General features: G+C 35.4%; 1 protein-coding gene across 5 annotated transcripts in view; it reads left to right on the top strand.

Annotated features, from left to right (window-relative positions):
• The window catches only part of CEP152 (centrosomal protein 152), an 81,563-nt gene that overhangs the window by 43,730 nt on the left and 18,258 nt on the right, over nt 1-19,575 (top strand). For all 5 annotated transcript variants that reach the window (XM_088797195.1, XM_074327770.2, XM_088797196.1 and 2 more), the window contains 8 exons: nt 3,044-3,236; nt 6,070-6,198; nt 6,796-6,905; nt 7,664-7,792; nt 7,927-8,059; nt 12,196-12,477; nt 14,635-14,766; nt 18,907-19,557. In XM_088797195.1, the coding sequence (XP_088653321.1) occupies nt 3,044-3,236; nt 6,070-6,198; nt 6,796-6,905; nt 7,664-7,792; nt 7,927-8,059; nt 12,196-12,477; nt 14,635-14,766; nt 18,907-19,557 (1,759 nt within the window). The remainder of the gene's footprint in view (nt 1-3,043; nt 3,237-6,069; nt 6,199-6,795; nt 6,906-7,663; nt 7,793-7,926; nt 8,060-12,195; nt 12,478-14,634; nt 14,767-18,906; nt 19,558-19,575) is intronic.

Raw genomic sequence — 19,575 nt, 5'->3', positions numbered from 1 at the left:
TTTTGTGTTATTTTTTGCATATGATGTGCAGTAGGAAGTCTAATGTCATTCTTTGGCAGGTGGATATCCAATTGTCCCAGTACCATTTGTGGAAAAGACTACTCCCACTAAATTGTCTTGGCACTCTTGTTTATTTCTGGGCTCTCACTGAGATCAATATTCCAATTGATCTATATGTCTGTCCTTACACCAATACTGCTGCCTTGATTGCTGTAGCATTGTAGTAAGCTTTGAAATTGGGGAATCTGAGTTCTCCAACTTTGTTCTTTTTCAAGATTATTGTGGCTATTCTGAGTCTCATGTATTTCTTATGAATTTTAGGACCAGTTCGTCAATTTCTACAAAGAAACGGGCTGGATTTTGATGTGGGTTGCATTGAAGCTGTACATCAAAATTTGGGAATGTTGCCATCGTAACAATATTGTCTTTTGATCCCTGAATATGGGATGTCTTTCTGTTTATTTAGATCTTCTTCAATTTCTGTACCAGTCATCTACTTTTGTAATTTTATGGTTTTTAGTATCTTAGTCATATAAATCTTTTGTTAAATTTATTCCTACGTATTTTATTATCTTTACTGGGTTGTTTTCTTAATTTTCTTTTCAGGTGGTTCATTATTAATACATAAAAAATACAATTGATATTGTATATTGATCTTGAATCCTGCCACATTGCTGAGCTGAACTTATTTATTGGCTCAAAAAGTTTTTAGTGGACTCCTTAGGATTTTTCATATTCAAGATCATGTCATCTGAAAACAGAGATAGTTTCTTTCTTTCCAATCTGGATGCCTTTTATTTCTTTTTCTTGACTAATTGCTCCAGCTAGAATCTCTAGGACGTGGTTGAATGTAAGTGGCAAGAGCAGATATCTTTGTCTTGCTCCTGATCTTAGGAAGAAGTATTCAGTCATTCTCCATTAAGTATGACTGTTAGTGGTGGAGTTTTCATAGATATGGGTGTTCTTTAGATTGTCTTCACCCAACATTTTGTTTGTGAAATTCATGTTGTAGCATGTACCTATGTGTGTGTGTGTGAGAGAAAGATCTTCATATGAATATTTTACAATTTATTGTCCTTTATACTGTCCATAGATTCTTAAAGTTATTTCCTGGTACAACATGCATACATTTCTGTTGGGTGTATTCTCTTCTGTGCATACGTAGTTCAGAATTTAGACTGAAGTTTGTGCAAGTTTAAACACAGAATTCAGGATTTCTTTCTCTGGTTCTTTTCTCTCCAGGAGCCTTCCTACACTCTCTTTATTGCTGGTTTTCAGCAATTTGATGTTGTTGTGATTATGCTGGTTTTCTTCATTTTTTTTTTCTGCTTAGATTCATTGAATTTTTAGGTTTTATGGCGTTTTAGTTTTCATCAAATAGGAAAATTTTTGTCATTATTTTTCAAATATTTTTTCTGTTCCTCTCACCTCTCCTCTTCTGGGACTTCAGTTATAGTTAGGTTAGAAAACTTAACATACTTTGTATATTTATGTTTTAGTCTTCTTTATGTCTGTTTAATTTCGTAGTTTTATTGCCATGTCTTTGTGTCTACTGATCTTATGTAGTGTTAAATATGCTGTTAATCTCATCCAGTATATTTTTCATTTCTGATTTTGGAATTTTTTTGTTTCTGCAAGTCCAATTTGGGTGTTTGTTTATGTCTTCCATTTCTCTGCTCATTGTGTATATGCTTTTCCCCCCCATATCTTCTTGAACATATGGAATACATTTAATTCTGTTGTCTGTGTCATTGCTGGGTCATTTGCTATTGATTGATTTTTCTCCTTATTACAGTTTATATTTTCTTTCCTGTTTATTTGCGTACCTGGTAAATTTTGATTGGATGCTGGACATTTTAAGTTTTATGTTTTAGATGTTGGATTTTACTGTATTTTAAAAAGAACAGTTATTCTTTTTCTGTAACACACTTTAGTTACCTAGAATCCATTTTATCCTTTGAAGCCTTTATTATAGGCTTTGTTAGATTAGGTTTAGAGCAAACTTTAATGTGGGGCTAATTTGGCCCCATTCCTAAGGCAGTATTAGATGCTCTGTGAATTAGGCTGTCTTTCCACTATGGCTCATGGAACACAAAACATTCCCATCCCTATTCTTTTCCTGTGGTTCTTTCCTTGGCCTTGAGGTAATTTCCTCTCGTTCATACACTGATCTCTAGAGCTCTCTTCCTGTTTAGCATCCTTTTCCACAGTATTTCCCTCCTCAAATTCTAGCCATTTTGTCCTCCCTAAACTGAACTCTTTGCAATTCAGTGAGATTGCTGGGCTCTGTTTGGGTTTCCTCTCCCTGTGCCACGGCATGGCAACTCTGAAGGTGGGAAGCTGTAGCATCGTAGGGCTCACCTTGTTTATTTTTCCTTTCTCAGGGATCACTATGCTTTGCTGCCTGTTATCTGATGATTGAAAATCATCCTTTCATATATTTTGTTTGGTTTTCTCATTGTTTAAGGCAGGAAGATAAATCTGGGTGTTTTAATTCATTATGGGAAGGAGCAGAAATTCTCAATCCAATTTTGAAATTTCTTGAAACTAAATTTATTTGAAACTAAAGTGGGGATTAAATTGCTTTTATTTAACTTTTTTTCCCGTTGCTCAGATATCCACTCAAACTTATATTTTAGTACAAGAGATACAGACATTGTTGGTTAGGATGGCTAGTAGTTACTATTTTTTCCCTCCTTTCCTTTTGTGTTGTTTCTCTTAGAGTCATAAAGGACAAGCATCTACATCATGTAGTTTACCAAAAGCAAAAGTGTATGCCATATTGAAGTTCACATGGCTAAACTTGCAATGAGGTAGCAGAACTAAGCTTAACAGTGGTCTTCCTATGAATAAATGTATTTCTGTATATGGGAACATAGCCAAAGTGATATCCTTGTATATGACGAAGCTTAAAATTGTTTTTGAAATACTAATATCGAGTTGTCACAAAACATGATCACCATTGTAGTTAGTAGCTTTTAAGGAGTAACCATGCTTGATTTGTTACTTGATTTAATTTTAATTATGATAATTTCTCCATTAGCATTGTGCAGCAAGAAGACCCAAATGAAGAACTTTCCAAAGATGAGGTCATTCTGAATTTGAAAGCAGAAGTGCAGCGTTTGCTGGGTAGCAACTCAGTGAAGCGTCGTCTGGTGTCTCAGTTACAAAATGATCTCAAAGGCTGTCATAGGAAAATTGAAAATCTCCAACAAGTGGGGAAGGATGAGGTTGAGGTTCGTAGAGTTCGTAGAGTTAAAATGCTATTTTTAAAAAGCTTAATAAAGGAAATGCTTACAGTTTTACATTTAAATGAAACCTTTATCTTTCAGGGGTTCATTTGACTTTTTTAGAAGTAAAATTTAAAGAAGGAAATGCCATTTAGAGGAATATATTTTCTGGTTGCTCTTGGCACTTAGTAAATGAGATACCAATTAGATAAAATTCCTTTACCACAAATCCAAGGAATCATTCTACATAATAAGGTATCTGCATTTCCTCAAGATTGGCTTTTACCAACAGTACTCTAACATCTAGTTAAATTCTCCACTATGAAACCCTTTAGCATGTTATCCATGAGGTTTCTCTGGTCCATATTCATATAATGAGAGTCATTCTATGTAAGGAAATTCATTGTATAGTGTTGGTGTTACAGGTGGGAGAGGCACAGAATCAGGTTATGTCAGAGTCATTGAAATCCACCTTTGTATCCTTTAGTCAGTCTCCTTTATAGCTGAGGAAAATGATGCTGGAGGACTTTGTGACCCTTCAGAGGTTACAGAGTCAATTTTTCGGCAAATTGAAACCAAAACACTTGACTAATAAGTAAATCAAGGTTGTACTATCACAGAGATCTTTAGGGTTGCTCTCCTTTAAACAGTTGTCTTTTTGACCCTTCCATATTTCACAAATTTCAACCCATCTGTATTGCCAATGAAAAATGCGTAGAAGACCTAATAACTAAAAGGAGAAGGAAGGGGGGAAATTCATGTAGATATTGTATTCTTTTTCCTCCTGGATGGAAATAATTTTTTACTTCCTGTTTTAGTACTGATCCTTTTCTCCTGATCCTTTAAACTATGAGTTGTGTTCGTTAAAACAGTCCTATTAAAGCAAAGGATGCAAGATGTTCTATAATGCTTATTATAGAATTTTAATTGTGTCTAATTCATTTTCCAGAAATAATAGTGTGTTTTTACTGTTAAAGGCCTGCCCAGTCTGGTTCCCACTTCTGAGTAACTATATTTGATGAGTTCAATATTGATTTCAATATTAACAATCAAATGAGAAGCATCCCCCATCCCCCCAAGCACATCTGACGTCTTTAAATCAAGCTCTTTTAACTGTTCCCATATGTTTCTTGAAAAGGATGAGAATGAAAGCTTGTGTCTCAATTTGTGTTAGAGCAGAGTTGATTTGTTTATGTATTTTGATGAGTAGGCTAAGATTTAGGAGAGTAGGAACCTGATTTTGAGTTTGAACCTGAGTTCCGGTATATTGGTACTTGTTTTACAAGGTCTGACAATTAAGTTCACAAACTTGCCACCGTGCGCTTACATTGGCAGTACTATACAAACAGCTAAGTAAGGTTTCATAACCTTGGCATATCAGTGTCTCACAGCTGTGTTCATGTCGACGTGTGGTGGTGTCTTGCTGAGTGGCGTTCATTATTGTTGCATGTTTTTTGTGTGCCATTGCAAGAATGTCTGAGCTTGAATTAGAGCTCAAACAAACAAACGTTAAGTTTCTTGCTAAACTTGGTAAGAGTGGAAGTGAAATCAAGGACATGTTAGTACAACTTCATGGGGATAATGCCATGAAGAAAACAACAGTGTACAAATGGATTAAATGTTTTTCTGAGGGGTGAGAATGTGTCACTGATGAAGAGAGGTCAGGGCAGCCAGTAACAAGCAGAACTGACAAAAACATTGCAAAAATTCATCAATTTGTGCATCACAATCATCAGCTAACTGTGAGAAGCATAATAGACCAAGCAAACATTGTTAGAGAAACAGTTAGGGAAATCTTAACTTAAAATCTTGGCATGAGAAAGGTGTGTGCAAAAATGGTCCCAAAGAAGCTCACCGATGAACAAAAGCAAAGGAGAGTCGAAGTTTGCCAAGACCTTTTGGAGAGGCAAGATGATGTTTTGGGCCGTTATCACTGGGGATGAAACATAGGTGTACCAATATGACCCTGAAACAAAGAGTCGAAGTGCACAATGGAAGTCAGCCAATTCTCCACAACCGAAAAAGTTCAAACCAAGAGTCCAAATGATGTTGCTAACCATTTTTGATACCAGAAGGATTATTCATTATGAACTTGTACCAACTGGACAAATAGTTAACTGAATTTACTATTTGGAAATGCTGAAAAGGCTGCGTGAAAAAGTTAGATGAAAATTACCTGAACTTTTTGCCAACAGTTCATGGCTCTTGCATTATGACAACGAACCAGCTCACACGGCACTGTCTGTGAGGGAGTTTTTAGCCAGTAAACAAATAACTATTGGCACACCCTCCCTACTCACCTGATGTGTCTCCCAATGACTTCTTTCTTTACCCAAAGATAAAGGAAATATTGAAAGGAAGACATTTTGATGACAGTCAGGACATCAAGGGTAATATGATGACAGCTCTGATGGCCATTCCAGAAAAAGAGTTCCAAAATTGCTTTGGAATTTTGGAAAGGGGTGGACTAGGCGCTAGCATTGATGTGTAGCTTCCCCAGGGGAATACTTTGTGACCATAGTGATATTCAGCAATGATGTATGTAGCACTTTTTCTAGGATGAGTGCGAACTTAATTGTCAGACCTTTATATATTGAAATCACTAATGGCATTTGTCATACCGATACACTTTCACATGTGTGGCAACAATGGTGGCTGTGCCGTATGTTGTTTGTTTTTAAACTTTTCCCTTTGCTTCTATAGAGGACGATGGCAAAGGATATATGGAAATTATTTTATACTGTTTTTGCAATTTCTTTATAAGTATGAAATTACTTCAAAGTGAGTACTTAGACTTTGTTAAAAACTTGAAAACTTTTGACTTTTTAAAAACATTTAGACTAGAACAGATACCACAGAAAAACCAACAAATCAATTATGGCCTGACTCTTCTACTTCTGATGTGACTGTCAAAGATGATATTCTGCAACTTAAAAATGAAATTCAAGTTTTACAACAACAAAATCAGGTAATTAAAAATTTTTCTGTATTTTATGAAACTTTTCATCGCCTCATTAAATTCAAAAGCTATAATAGAATTAAAAAAAAATACAGTCTGTATGATTTAGCAGACTTATGTTAGTAGGCGATTAAGAATTCCAGGTATTTACCTGTAGTATTGGTCATGGGTAGTAGTTTCATTAGAAGTAAGTTAGTGTAAATCCAGTTGCCAGTCTATACAGTAGCATGGCTAACAGGTATTTTTTTCCTCCTGAGCCAGCCCTTGACCAAAAGTAAAACTTTGCTTATTTAGATGGTTACTGAAGATTATTGAATTCTAATATTTATTTTAAGGCACCAGTTAGCCAATACTTCTCTGGTTAAATGTTTTCATTTCATATATTTCCAATGAAATACAAAAATTTAATTTTTACACTTAACAGAAAGCTACTTATTAAGTAAATGATCTGTCTTCTTATCAAGGCGGTAGAATTATGAAAATGATATTATGTCAGATAATGTTATAGGGTAGAGATAAAGGACAGAGGATGTTAAAAAAACAAGATTAGACTAATCAATGAAAATGATGTTATTTCCTCTAAGTACTTTATTCTTTTGTATCTAGGAACTTAAAGAAACTGAAGAAAAACTGAGAAATACAAATCAGGAATTATGTAATCAAATGAGACAAATGGTACAAGATTTTGACCGTGATAAACAAGAAGCTGTGGTTAGGTAAGGTCTACATAGAGGCCTAATGCCTGCCCCTTGGGCTCCCTCCCTCCTTCTCCCCCTCCCCCCCAAAAGAAAAGATTCAAGAGAAATGATGGAGTGAACCCTCCCTATTGAGATCTTGGATTGGAGAAGATGAGCCTTCAGCTTCTCAAATTAGAATTTGGAACCCATTTGCCATAGAAATGATGTTATGTAGGGGGTTGGGTTCTATAACACCATCAAAATGAGACTTCTTTGAAATGATGATATAGCTTAATGGTGTTTTAAAGGATAGTCTGGGAAACTATTCTTTGTAAGGAAGAAATCTGTGGGAGGGAATATGTCTTCCAAATACCAAATTGTAAACTTGGAAACAGACTTTTGGAACATAACTTACGTGTGAGTTGGGTATTGCTAGTATTTCTGTTTAATATACATGACTTGGAATTTTGGACCCACACCCTCGATTATTTCAATTCATTGTTTTATAAACAAGTCCTCAACATAGACTATTATCTCTGGAAGACTGGCACATCCTCACATCCAAGTTTCTCATTTTTTTCTAGAAACGTTTGAAGAAAGAAAAATGGGAAGAGTCTCATAATAAGATCATCTATTGAACATTAATTATTACCGTTTTTGGTTAGGGAAAACCAATCTGACCTTAATTATAATTTGCATTAGAGGGGAGGGGGGAAGGAAGGAAGGGAAACCAATTCATTTTGGCGTTTCTAGTCACGTTGGGCACTGCCTCAGATTTCGCTGTCCACTGTTTCTAGGTGTGAGAGGACTTACCAGCAGCACCATGAAGCCATGAAAGCCCAAATACGTGAAAGCCTGTTAGCAAAGCACGCTTTGGAGAAGCAGCAGCTCTTTGAGATTTATGAGGGGACTCGCTTGCAACTTAGGTGAGAGTAAAAGAGTTAAGCTGCCCTGGAAGCTGTAGAGACAATATTCCCCTATTCCATAGTTTAGAGGAAAATTGTGGTGCAGCCTTTGTATTTTTTTGTTCTCATTTAGTTGCTGGTTTTGTGTATCCAAGGTCTGAATTAGATAAGATGAATAAGGAGATGGCTACTGTGCAGGAATGTTACCTGGAAGTGTGCAGAGAGAAAGATAATCTAGAATCGACTCTCAGGAAGACCATTGAAAAGGAGCAACACGCTCAGGAGAAGGTACTGTACAAATTCAAGTTCATGTTGCGTTTACTTCATTTCTCTGACCTCACCATTGTCATAGAAACCAATACTCTTGTTCTCTTGTGCAATGGGGAAGGCATACGTAGCAGTCTCTCCTTTTGGCTGTATCACGTTAATATAGCTCACAAAATACAGTTAAGTGTTGAGACGATTATTAAAACCTAAGTAGAAAGTGGCCTACATATAGGAGAAAATCATTCTTTCTCATAGCTTTATTTTAAGAGGCAAAAAAGAGTGGACCCGAGTCACTTTGAATCTGAAACCCAGGGATCCTCCTTTTGCATTTGCTAGTTGGCTGCTCGGGCGACCCTCCATAGTCCTGTGAGCACTGCACAGAGTCTTCCTTCACAGACGTTTTCCTCTGACAGTACCTAAGCATCATTGAATTCTTCTGGGGAGAGGGACAGGCATTTGAACTTGGGTTTCATGACAGGGAAGGTGGTGATTTGGAGGCTGTGGAGAGGGAAGGTCACAGTGGTAGCGTGACCTCTTTCGGAGAAGCTGGAGGGGCTGCAGTACACGCTCTCCTCCTGCCTGAACCTTCCAAGTTGCCATTGGTGAGTGTCCAGGAGTACAATCAGATGTAAACAGTCGCCCCTCCTCTTTTCTTCCCTGTTCTGGCTGGAGCTTCCTCCAGACACACATCTGACTCTCCCCCGTCTACTTTGGACCAGCCTGCAGACCACAATTGGAAAGCCACCTGCGTCAAGATTAGAAAATATTTTTAAAGGCTTGAGTAAATGTTCTATACAGAGGTTTCTGAATAAGTTGCATTAAAGCAAGCTACTACTACCACAGACATAAAAAGAATAGTAAAGAGCAGGTGAGGAATTGGTTCATTTAATATTTTGATTGATTATTTCTGAATAGATAAATATTGTAAAAAAACACACATGCCATGTATACATATCATGCAGTGAGAAAAGAACTTCTAAAGGGAGCTGTTTTAATTAGTGTTGGCACTAATAAAAGTTAGGAGGGATCTTAAATTACCTAGAAATTAAGGACTTAGCTTTCAGTAATGTTTGAAAAATTAAAATAGGGAGAAGATCTCTAGTGTGAGTCTTTCTTTTTTTAAAAAAATTATATAAATTGGCAAGAACAGAATAGCAGTTCTCTCAAAGAGGTCATTCTTTTCAGGAATGTATTTTCTGGTACTTGTAAAAGAATCAATGTGGCTGTAAAATTGGATCTCATTTAATGAGTCAGTTGTCATTAATAGCTGCTACTGACTGATATTTTGGTTCATAAGTGCTTGTGCACTGGGGCAAGAAGGAAAGTTGAAACTGCTATTTGGCTTCCAAAAACACTTACAGGTTAAATTTTTTTCTTTCAAATTAAAAAAATTGTCATACAGTAAAATTAACTCTTTTTTCATTTGGTGTACAATTCTATACATTTTTAACACATGCATAGATTGATCAGAATACAGAACAGTTTCTTCACCTTAAAAACTCCCTTGTGCTATCCCTTGGTAGTTACAGCCCCCCTGACTTAAAGGGCCAGAGTACTTAAAATAAAGCATGAGAAGTTTACTTCCTTCCTTCTCTGGGAATTCTTTAGTTTTTTTATTTAGATTTATATATGCCCTTTGTAAGGCTTAGTTGTCTTTATAAGCCATTCAGAACAGAACTTTAAATTTAAGAGACTTTAATCTTTTCATATCCTCCAGAGGTAGGTAAAAAATACACCAATCTATTCTCCTACAATATACTCGTATTTAACACCTACACAATGGAAAAATCTTATTAAACTCTGGAGCAAACTAGGGAATTTTGGGGGTAGCCCTTCTCTGCAGGACATAAGCCATTTTCCTTATGCAGACCTTCCGGTCAGGAACGTAGTCTGGATACAGAATTTATAAGACAGGCAGTAGCAGGAGTCGAAGGTTTCCTTTTCTGGTTTCACATGTGCTCTTTCTGGGCTGTGATACCTAATGTGTCCCCTGATGGGTGGGGTGTAAACATAAATGTCAGTTTCACTTTTTAAAAAGAGTATTTGGTCTTATGGGAATGTGTTTATTGCATTAGATGACTTTTAATATAGCCATCTATAAATTGTTTATCCACATATTTGAGATGTAAGCAGGTCTTTACAAGAAACTTATTCAATGGATTGGGTTAGCTTTTAGGAAGATCATTTGTCTCTGTTGCTGCTCTCTATTACATGCATATAACCATTATTTTATAAATTGGACTTGGAGAATATTAATGTTGAGATACTCACTTGGATTTTATTTAAAGAGACAGCTATTGAACGAAAGAGAAGAATATGTAAGCAAACTTCAGGTGGGGCTTGAAGAAAAGGACCAAGAAGCCCTTATGATGGATAACAAGGGGCTGAAAGAACAAGAAACTGATATTAAACAGCAGGGTGAAAGTGAAGTGATGTTAGCCAAAGCACACCGGGATAAGGAGAAGAAAGAGGTGTGGGTTAATATTTCTTTCTAGTCGCCATGTTTAAAAGATGTAGTATTAACTGTTAAGAGACAGTTCTTCCTAAGTAGACATATAATGTTTGATTGCCAAGTACATACTCACTCATTATACGTCTCAGAATTGGGCTCTTTAGCAGCTTACACTAATATTATTTTTAAAAATGTCTGCCCTCTTTCAACCCAATTCAGGATGTAATGGGTTTTTAGGGCACATTTTTGATTCTTTAAAATAAAACCATGACCTAATTTCATATTGTGAAACGATTCTGATAATTCTAGACAAATCTATAACTAAGAAATAAATAACCTGTATTATGGATTAGAAAAAAGAAGTAATGATTAGGTAGGCTCAGAAGTATAAAACATTACTTCTATTACCTAAGTAGCAAAAGAGATTAGGAAATGTTAATAGTTTCCTAGATCATTAAGAACCAAACTTTGATCTTAAAAAGTGAGTTGGACACGAAATACATTCTCAAGCTTATTTAAAGTAGTTTCTCCAATCCACAAGATTGCTATGAATTGGTGTTGGGGATACCTCACGATGGAAGAATAAACCACTGTCCTATCTTTTTGTCTCCCTATTCCTCATTGCCATCCCTTCCCCCAAATAGCATTTCGTTAATCTAGTTCTGGCACCTGAAATTCTCTCTACTAGTCATTTTTTTAAATATAAAAATATATGTTCTGGAATATATCTCCTGACCTTCCACAACATATTTAAAATCTCGATGGCACAAAATAAATCCTCTATTTTTGCGTTGCAAATTGTCTTTAGTTGGATTTACTAACCAGTTATTTACCAGGGGGATGAGATAGACAGCTAATGTTTTTTTGAGTACGTCAGGAAAGCATGAACTGCTATACAAGATGGCCGCTTCAAGTGAAGCAATACAGCCAGGGCTCTGGTAGCCAGGGAAGCAGTGTGAGACCACTGCATCCTAGGAGGTGAGAAAGAGAAAAGGGAAAAGCAGAGTTTGCTATTTCATAGTTTTGCCTAAGACTGATTGTGTTTGTATCCATCCCACTACTCTGTTGAAACTGAAAAGAATCCTAAGATGGAAGAATGCCCCCTTCTTGAATGCACAGTCTATTCAGTAGAATTTAATATCATAACACACAAGATTCTAATGTGTTCAACTGAGTAAAATTAGGTTCATTAATTAGCCTTACTGATTGTCTGATTTGTGGAAAGCCTTGTGTTGATGGAAAAACACATATTAATTACAAAAGTTTTCTTTGTTCCTCGCCTCCCTTCCCATTCCCTCCTCTCCCCTATCCTCCCCTGTCCTCCCCTGCCCTCCCCTGCCATCCCCTCTGCTTCTCTCCCCCCACCCCTGTCTCCTCTCTTTGAAGTCATGCCATCTTTGTAGTGGCAATGTCAAAACTTCCAAAAGGTTGCATCTTGAGAGCAAGATAGCCTGACCTTACACAACATATTTAAATCTTCTGTTTGATTTATGTCACATAGATAAGGTCAAGGAGTAATTTTCACGATTGACTTGAGAATATATTTTCATTAACTAAATTGCTAAATCTCATGTAATTACTACAACAATGTCTCAATGGTTTTCAAACACAGCTGTGGTTGTTGTTGTTTTTTTGCCTAGATATTGTAGTTCTTGCTAATAATTTTAAATATTTTCCTCTCATATGATTTTTCCTCCAAAAACAGATGAAACAAGAACTTGTTCAACAGCTTGAAAAGGAGTGGCAGTCTAAACTGGATCAAACTCTAATGGCAATGAAAAAGAAGACCTTAGATTGTTACAGCCAAACTGACCAAGTAACCAATATTGATGTTATTTCCAAGAAAGAGATGGCAATTCTGATAGAAGATCAGAAGCGCAAGATCCAGCAAGATTTAGAGCAAGAGAAGGAAATAGCTATCAAGGAGAGCTTGAAGAAACTCGAGGTTGAATTGGAACTCAAATATTGTGAAAACATTGCCAAACAGGTAATGGGCAGGTTTATTTTAGTAATATTATTGGAGTTGTTTGTCGATTAATGAAAGCCTGTAAAATGCTACCAGTGAACTTGTTCATAACGTTATACTTTAAAATTTTTGTGCTTTCTAGGATAGAGAACTTCTTATGTAGTCCATAAATTTTCTTTCATTATATTTCTGTTACAAAGCTGTTGTCCCTCGGTTTTTCTATATATTCTTTCAGTTTACAAAATGTTTGTTCCTTGGAGGTCAGTCTAAGCCTTCAGATGCCTAACATTAAGGATGGTTTTACAGCTGAATGAAGCACAATTTAATTATGAATTTTTCATATCTAACTTTATAGAAAATACTCCACTGAAGTAGTTATAGATAAGTAAACTTAAAGCAAATAAGGTGCTTGACAATATTTGCATTGAGATTTGCAGAGTTGAATCTGCAGGCCTGCCCCTTAAGTGGGACTTTGTAAATCCCATTTTCTGCCAAAAATCAGTGACATTGCCTCCTCTTGGAAGCTCTCAAAAAGCTAGCTCACTTTTAACTGGGCTTGTTACTTGGTTTCCAAGAAATATCGTACTGAGACAAATATAGCTCTGTATTAGCAGAATAAAGATGAGCTATTATTTGTTTTACCTGTATTGTCAATTACCGTGACTATTGAATTTTTTGGTCTCAGGTTATCTGTACACTTTTAAAAATGGAAGACTCTGAAGAGCTCTTGTTTGTGTGGATTATGTGTAGTTACTGTATTGGAGAATAAATCTAAGAAATTTTTAGAAAACAAGAGTACTCTAGCACACATTCCATTGGCTGTCAGAGCAATGACACACCATCACGTACCACGTCTTCTCTGGAGAACTACTGTTTACTCATGAGAGAATGGGAGAAAAAAAGACGGGTTATGTCTGAATATTATTTTGAAAATAGTTTTGACCTCACAGACCATCTGATAGGGTTTCTAGTCCTCAGAAGTTCCTGGAACCTCAATATAATATTATTTGTTGTGTATTTATTATTTAGAACTATTATTAAACATCTTAAGATAATAACCTGGAGTAATGTTTTATAAACTATACTCAGCTTTTGATAAATACTTGAAATTCTGCTTGTTTGTAAAGTTGTTCTACATGATTTTATAGGGCATCTTTAAAATCTGGAAACATAGGCAAATATTTGTAATGGTATCAAGAACATCTTTAATCAGTTAAAAAATAATTTTCTGAAATGTTCACTGTTAAGATTTGAACAGATTTAAGAAAATGTCCTATAAACAAGGAGACATGTTTAAGGGTTCTGCTTTGGTGTTTATAAAATTATAGATCTTGCAAAGAAAAATAACATGGTATAGTAGGAAGGAAATATTTATAATAACCTTTTAAGAAATATACATTTCTATAGGAGCTTTATCTTTTCCTCATATTTTTAACTACCTGGAATTTACCTGTACATGTACTTAGCATTTTAGTGAGAAGTACAGCCTCTTATATCAACTCTGCTTTTGTGTGTATGTTTTGGTATATGTATATTTCAAAATGAAAATAAGCAAAGATTATAGATTACCCTCATAATTTAAAATTTTACCTTCATAAGCCTTAAAGTTTTGCCTGAACTGATGTATCACCCCCATTCTTTAGTCACAAACTCATTCTGGACAGCAGGAAGATTTGCCAAGTGTAAAGCTCTATATTGGTGCTTGCTTGCATGCATGCATATGTGTGAGGGTGTGTGTAAGTGTGTGAGTGAGAGTGTGTGTGTGTGTGACTGTGTGTGTGTCTGTGTGTCTGTATGTAGGGTGTGAGGACTGAGGAGGTAGGTGGTAGGTGTACTGATTGGACAGCAGCCCTCCTGTATTCCTTGTCGTTTTCCCAAGGTAATGGAGAAATGGCTATTGGTGCTTTGTATAAAGCTTTCTAAAATAGTACCAGCCATCAAACATTTACACATTCCCACTTCCTGCTGTGGCATTTGCATGGGACAGTATGGGAAGTTTAGAACAGAAGGATTAGAATCTATTGTTTGGAATAAGGTGGGATACTTGAAGTCAGTTATAACGGTAATGTAGTGCAATGCAATGTAAAATACACATGAAATCATAGTTGCTACTTGCAAGTGAGATCCTTTTGACATTTTATACCTCTCTTTATCTCTTTCTCTTGCAACATCCTACAGGTAGAAACAGCTGTGCAAAATGCTCGTCATCGATGGCTGGAAGAACTGCCTGAGCTGGCAGAATATAAAGCACGTGTAAGAGCAGAACAGAAGAAGTGGGAAGAAGAACAAGAGATGTCTGTGGCCAAACGGGTAAGAAATTTGCTGGAAAGAAGTTTCAGGAGGGCCTCTCGCCTGACCTCTTATCTCATTTCTGGGAATTGATGCCCACTCTCAGTGTTGCTGAAGGATTAAACACGCTAGTGCATGTTAAGCATTAGTTCAGGGCTTGGTTAGCGGTATCCATTCTCATCATCATCAAGTCGTTCAGGGACAGAGAACGCATTGTAGGGTTTCGAAACTCAGAATCAGGAAGATAACCTTGACTATGAAACTAAATTCTGTCTTGCCATATCTTTAGGAGAAATAGAGAACAGGCGTTTATCTGTTTATTATTTAACTATACAATATCCTTTCATATGCTTAAAGATTAATTTTTGTGCTGTGCTAGAGGTCTGATAACGGATTTTCCTTGGTAAATAGCCACTCTCCTTTTCTGACATGTCCTGTTCCTTGACTAGAAACATCAGATATAATCATTTGTGTTCTCCCAAATTACTTTGCTAATGTAAATTAATTCTAATCAAAATGGCAACTGAACAGTTTTGAGATTTGACACAACAATTCTAAAATTTATTTGGAAAACTGAAATGACTGAAGATTTTTTTTTACTGTTCTAGAAAAGTAATAGTAGTCCAGCCCTAACACAGACTATATTGGAAAGCAACAATTCAGATAGCATTGAGTCATAAATATAGAATTTTTTTTCATTCATTAGAATACAGACTTCAGAGTTAGGCTATGAATAAAAACTTAATAAATTGTTTCAAAACAGCAGAATGACAAATACTCTTATAATAGTCTTATACTAGCCAGATAATACTTTGGAAAAGTTGTTTACCCAACCCCTGCATCACAATAAAATCTAGGTTGATTAAGGAGTTTTTTTTAATGAAATTGAATATTTTAGATTTGTAGCATAATAAATTTTGAGGCAATAGACACAGTAGCAAAGATAGAGTAATAGGATAAAATATGTAAAAACATTTAAAACTTTTGTAATACAAAATAACAAAAGAGGATAATAAAAATAAGGAAAATAAATGAATCAAATATGAGAAACATTAACATTAATATGTGATAAGAAAAACAAGAATCTACAAATACGTGCCAAGAATATTAACAAATAATCTTCATGAGAAGTCCAAGTAGTGAAAACCAATGGCATAATGTTCATACCTACCAGATGGCGACATGCAAACCCAAACAAACTTGTGCCATTTAATGTCATATGTATAAATTCTCTCTTCTTAATTGTAATACACAAAATATAATAGATTGCAGTGTCAAGCTTGCACTACTCTTCCAATATCACAATCATTTTGAAAAATAATATGCGTAATAGACCTTGTAAACAATTCATACGTTGTATTCATAATGTTTTTCCACAAATTACTTAAGGAAATAACATAAATAAAAATCTATTTTAATATTTTTCTTAAGTTATGTGGCGGTACCTGGGTGTTTATTATATTATTCGCTATACTTTTTAGTATGTTGAAATATTTCAAAAGGAAATTTAAGAAGGAAAGAAAAAGAGGAAACAATTTGATGGTGTCTCAGAGCTCAGAAGTCAAGAAGAATAATAAAGTTGGGTAGAATATAGAAAATAAAAGAGTCAAGAGATCTTAAGAACGCAGAAGTCCTAAATGTATGTAAATACAGAAATATAGAAATGAGAGGACAGAGTGTTTCTCAAACTTGAGTTGGCTTGAGAATCAGCTGGGGGGTTTGTTAAAGCAGATTCCTGGGCTTTACTCCCAGAGATCTTGATTTAGTTGGTCTGGAGCGAGTCCTGAGAATTTGCATTTCTAACAGGCTCTCAGGTAATGTGACACTACTGGTCATTCGACCACACATGGGCGGGAGTAGCACTATTCTCGGTAATTATTCTGCCACAAAATGTGATGTTAATATGTGGTGTATCATCCTCAAACCAAAGGGAGTGGCCAAGGGCCAAGTTCATAGCATCGGCCAGAGAGTTCTTGCAGGATTCAATGATCAACAAGATCTGTGGGAATTTAGAGCCAATTTCAAGAGTCCAAAAGTAGTCAAGTTGGCTTGGTGGTTCCCAAACTTTGGTACACATTGGAAACTTGGGTCTTAAGAAAAAAAAATACTGTTGCCTGGCTTCCCCTCCCAGGCTTTATGTTTTAATTGGTATGGGGTGTGGCCTGGGTATCAGGATTTTTAAAAGCTCCTCAAGTGATTCTAAAATGCAATGACCTTGGGAACTACTGAGTCAATAAATGCTGTCAAATTCTCTTTGTAACACTTCATGTCAGAGGATGTGCACTTTGGGTGAGATTGGTCCAGTCATCCAAATTCCATGGGACCCACCATTTATACCCAAGTCACCTGGTAATGATGTCCAGGCATCCATTGTGACATGTCCTGTTTTCTCTAAAAGCAGTCTTCAAACATGTTTCATCTCACTACTGAATTATTCTGTTGGTAGCAAAAGAATTTGACTATGAATTCTTTTGTAAAGCATATCTTAGATAGTGGGTTCCTTTAGTAAACTAAAATACAATTACTTCAAAATTTTTGAATTATGTACAACTATTCAAGAATACATGGTATTGGATAAAGGTGTGTAATGTGTGTTTATAAGTCTATATAGATGAAGATATTTGCTATAATTATATAATAGCAGAAAATTTAGTAAGCAGATACCCTATGTCAACATTCAGAGCATATGTATAGTATTGATTAATAGCCAAGCCTTTGGAGATACCCAAAGATATTCTTTTAATACTGTTGTATTCTTATGCCTTCTTTGGATTTAGTCAGGGAACGTTAGAAGTAAAAGGGACTCAAGGTCATTATCCAGTCTGCTCAATATATATATATATGTATGTATATTAAGTGCTAGAGAGATTGACTTTTTCCAAGGCCAAATAGCCCAAAGCAATAATAACTACATACTGTTACCATTGAATCCTCATTATCTGCCAGGCTTTAAGCTAAGTACTTTAAATGGATTATCTCCTTTTGTCATTTAATCCTAAAATAACTGTAAGGTGGGCATTGTAATTATCTTCATTTTATGGATGAGGAAACTGAGGCTCAAAGTAGTTGAGGAATGGGCCTGAGGCCCCACAGGTGTTAATTCCAGTAGTTTGTCTCCAGAAACTGCTGTTAAGCATGCACTGTGCTCTGCAATCAACGGTAGGGTTGGAGCTAGAGCCCAGGCGTTTTACTTCCCTATGACTTTTTGGTTGTGTACTGTTATTTTCTGTGATCTACTATTCCTCTTCTGTTATAAAAGAAAATTAGATTAAGAAAAAACATAACTTTTTCTGTATGTTGTTGTTATTTAATAAACTGTTCTAGCCACTAGAACTAAAATATATGCATTAAAATATAATTATGCATTAAAATATATGCATTAAAATATAATTATGCATTAAAATATATGCATTAAAATATATGCATTAAAATATAATTATGTTTGTCAGCAAGTAATTGTACAGGTGTATATTATATTCCTAAATAATAGTAAGATTTCCTTATGAGGCTGCTTTTGCATCATGTAAAAGATACTTAATTTGTTCAGTGCTTAGGTAAAATTTGAGACTACGTCTGTATAATAAACCCGATATGGATTTTGTCCTAAAGTTAGTTTTAGATAATTATATAATTACATATATATTTTTTGGTCCATTTAAACTTCTAGTTCTTCATTAAGAAACTGATATTTTGTTTTTTAAATAACATAAGACATAAAATATTAAGTGCTTGAAAATGAAGGAAAAGATCTTTAAGGATAGGGTAAGAGGATTTATAGATGATGTAATACAGAATTGTACACCTGGAATCTATGTAATTTTACTAACAATTGTCACCCCAATAAATTTAATAAAAAAAAAAAAAAAAAAAAAAAGGATAGGGTAAGAAAGTTTTAGTAATAATGTCTTATTTAAATTGACTATTTCCCCTTAATTTTGATTTTAAATTTCCTATTAAGTTCAGAGGTTAACCCAAATAGTTACTTTAGTTTAATTAAAAAATGTTTTATTTTTTATTTATTTTTAACTTAGAAACAGTAGAAATTTTATTTCTCACAGTTTCTGGAGGCTGGAAGTATAAGCTCAGTGTGCCAGTATGGCTTTTTTTTAATTAATGAGAAGACTCTTAAAGACTTTTAATGTACATTGTTATGTCCTTTAGATATCGTTTGCTGTTTCTGAAGCCAAAGATAAATGGAAAAGCGAGCTTGAAAATTTGAAGAAAAATGTAACACCTGGGAAGGAATTGGAAGAGAAGATTCAGTCTCTTCAGAGAGAACTAGAATTAAAGAATGAGGAAGTCCCTGTGGTTGTTAGGGCCGAGTTGGCTAAGGCCCGGAGTGAATGGAACAAAGAAAAGCAAGAAGAAATCCACAGAATTCAAGAACAAAATGAGCAAGATTACCGGCAATTTTTAGATGATCATCGAAATAAAATTAATGAGGTGCTTGCTGCAGCTAAAGACGACTTTGTGAAACAAAAAACTGAACTGCTTTTTCAGAAGGAGACAGAATTACAAGCATGTCTAGACCAGAGTCGGAGAGAGTGGACTATGCAGGAAGCCAGGCGGATCCAACTGGAGATCTATCAGTATGAGGAAGACATTCTAACTGTGCTTGAATCTCTCTTAAAGGATACCCTCAAGGAGCACGTCAGTGGTTCAGAGAACAAGCAACTTTCGGAACTTGTGTCGACTTGTTCTTCAAAATGGGTGTCTGGGCAATATTTTGAAAAACTAAAGGCCTGCATTCAGAAAGCACTTCAAGATATCCTCTCCCTACTTGTAGAAAATGCCGATTCAGAATGGAAAAAGGTATGTTTCTGAGATGTG

The sequence above is a fragment of the Rhinolophus sinicus genome, chromosome 3 (assembly GCF_057876585.1).
Source record: "Rhinolophus sinicus isolate RSI-liver-muscle chromosome 3, RSI-T2T, whole genome shotgun sequence".
Lineage (NCBI taxonomy): Eukaryota > Metazoa > Chordata > Mammalia > Chiroptera > Rhinolophidae > Rhinolophus > Rhinolophus sinicus.
The sequence above is the reverse complement of the archived record's forward strand: the minus strand, read 5'-3'. Positions and strand labels throughout refer to the sequence as shown.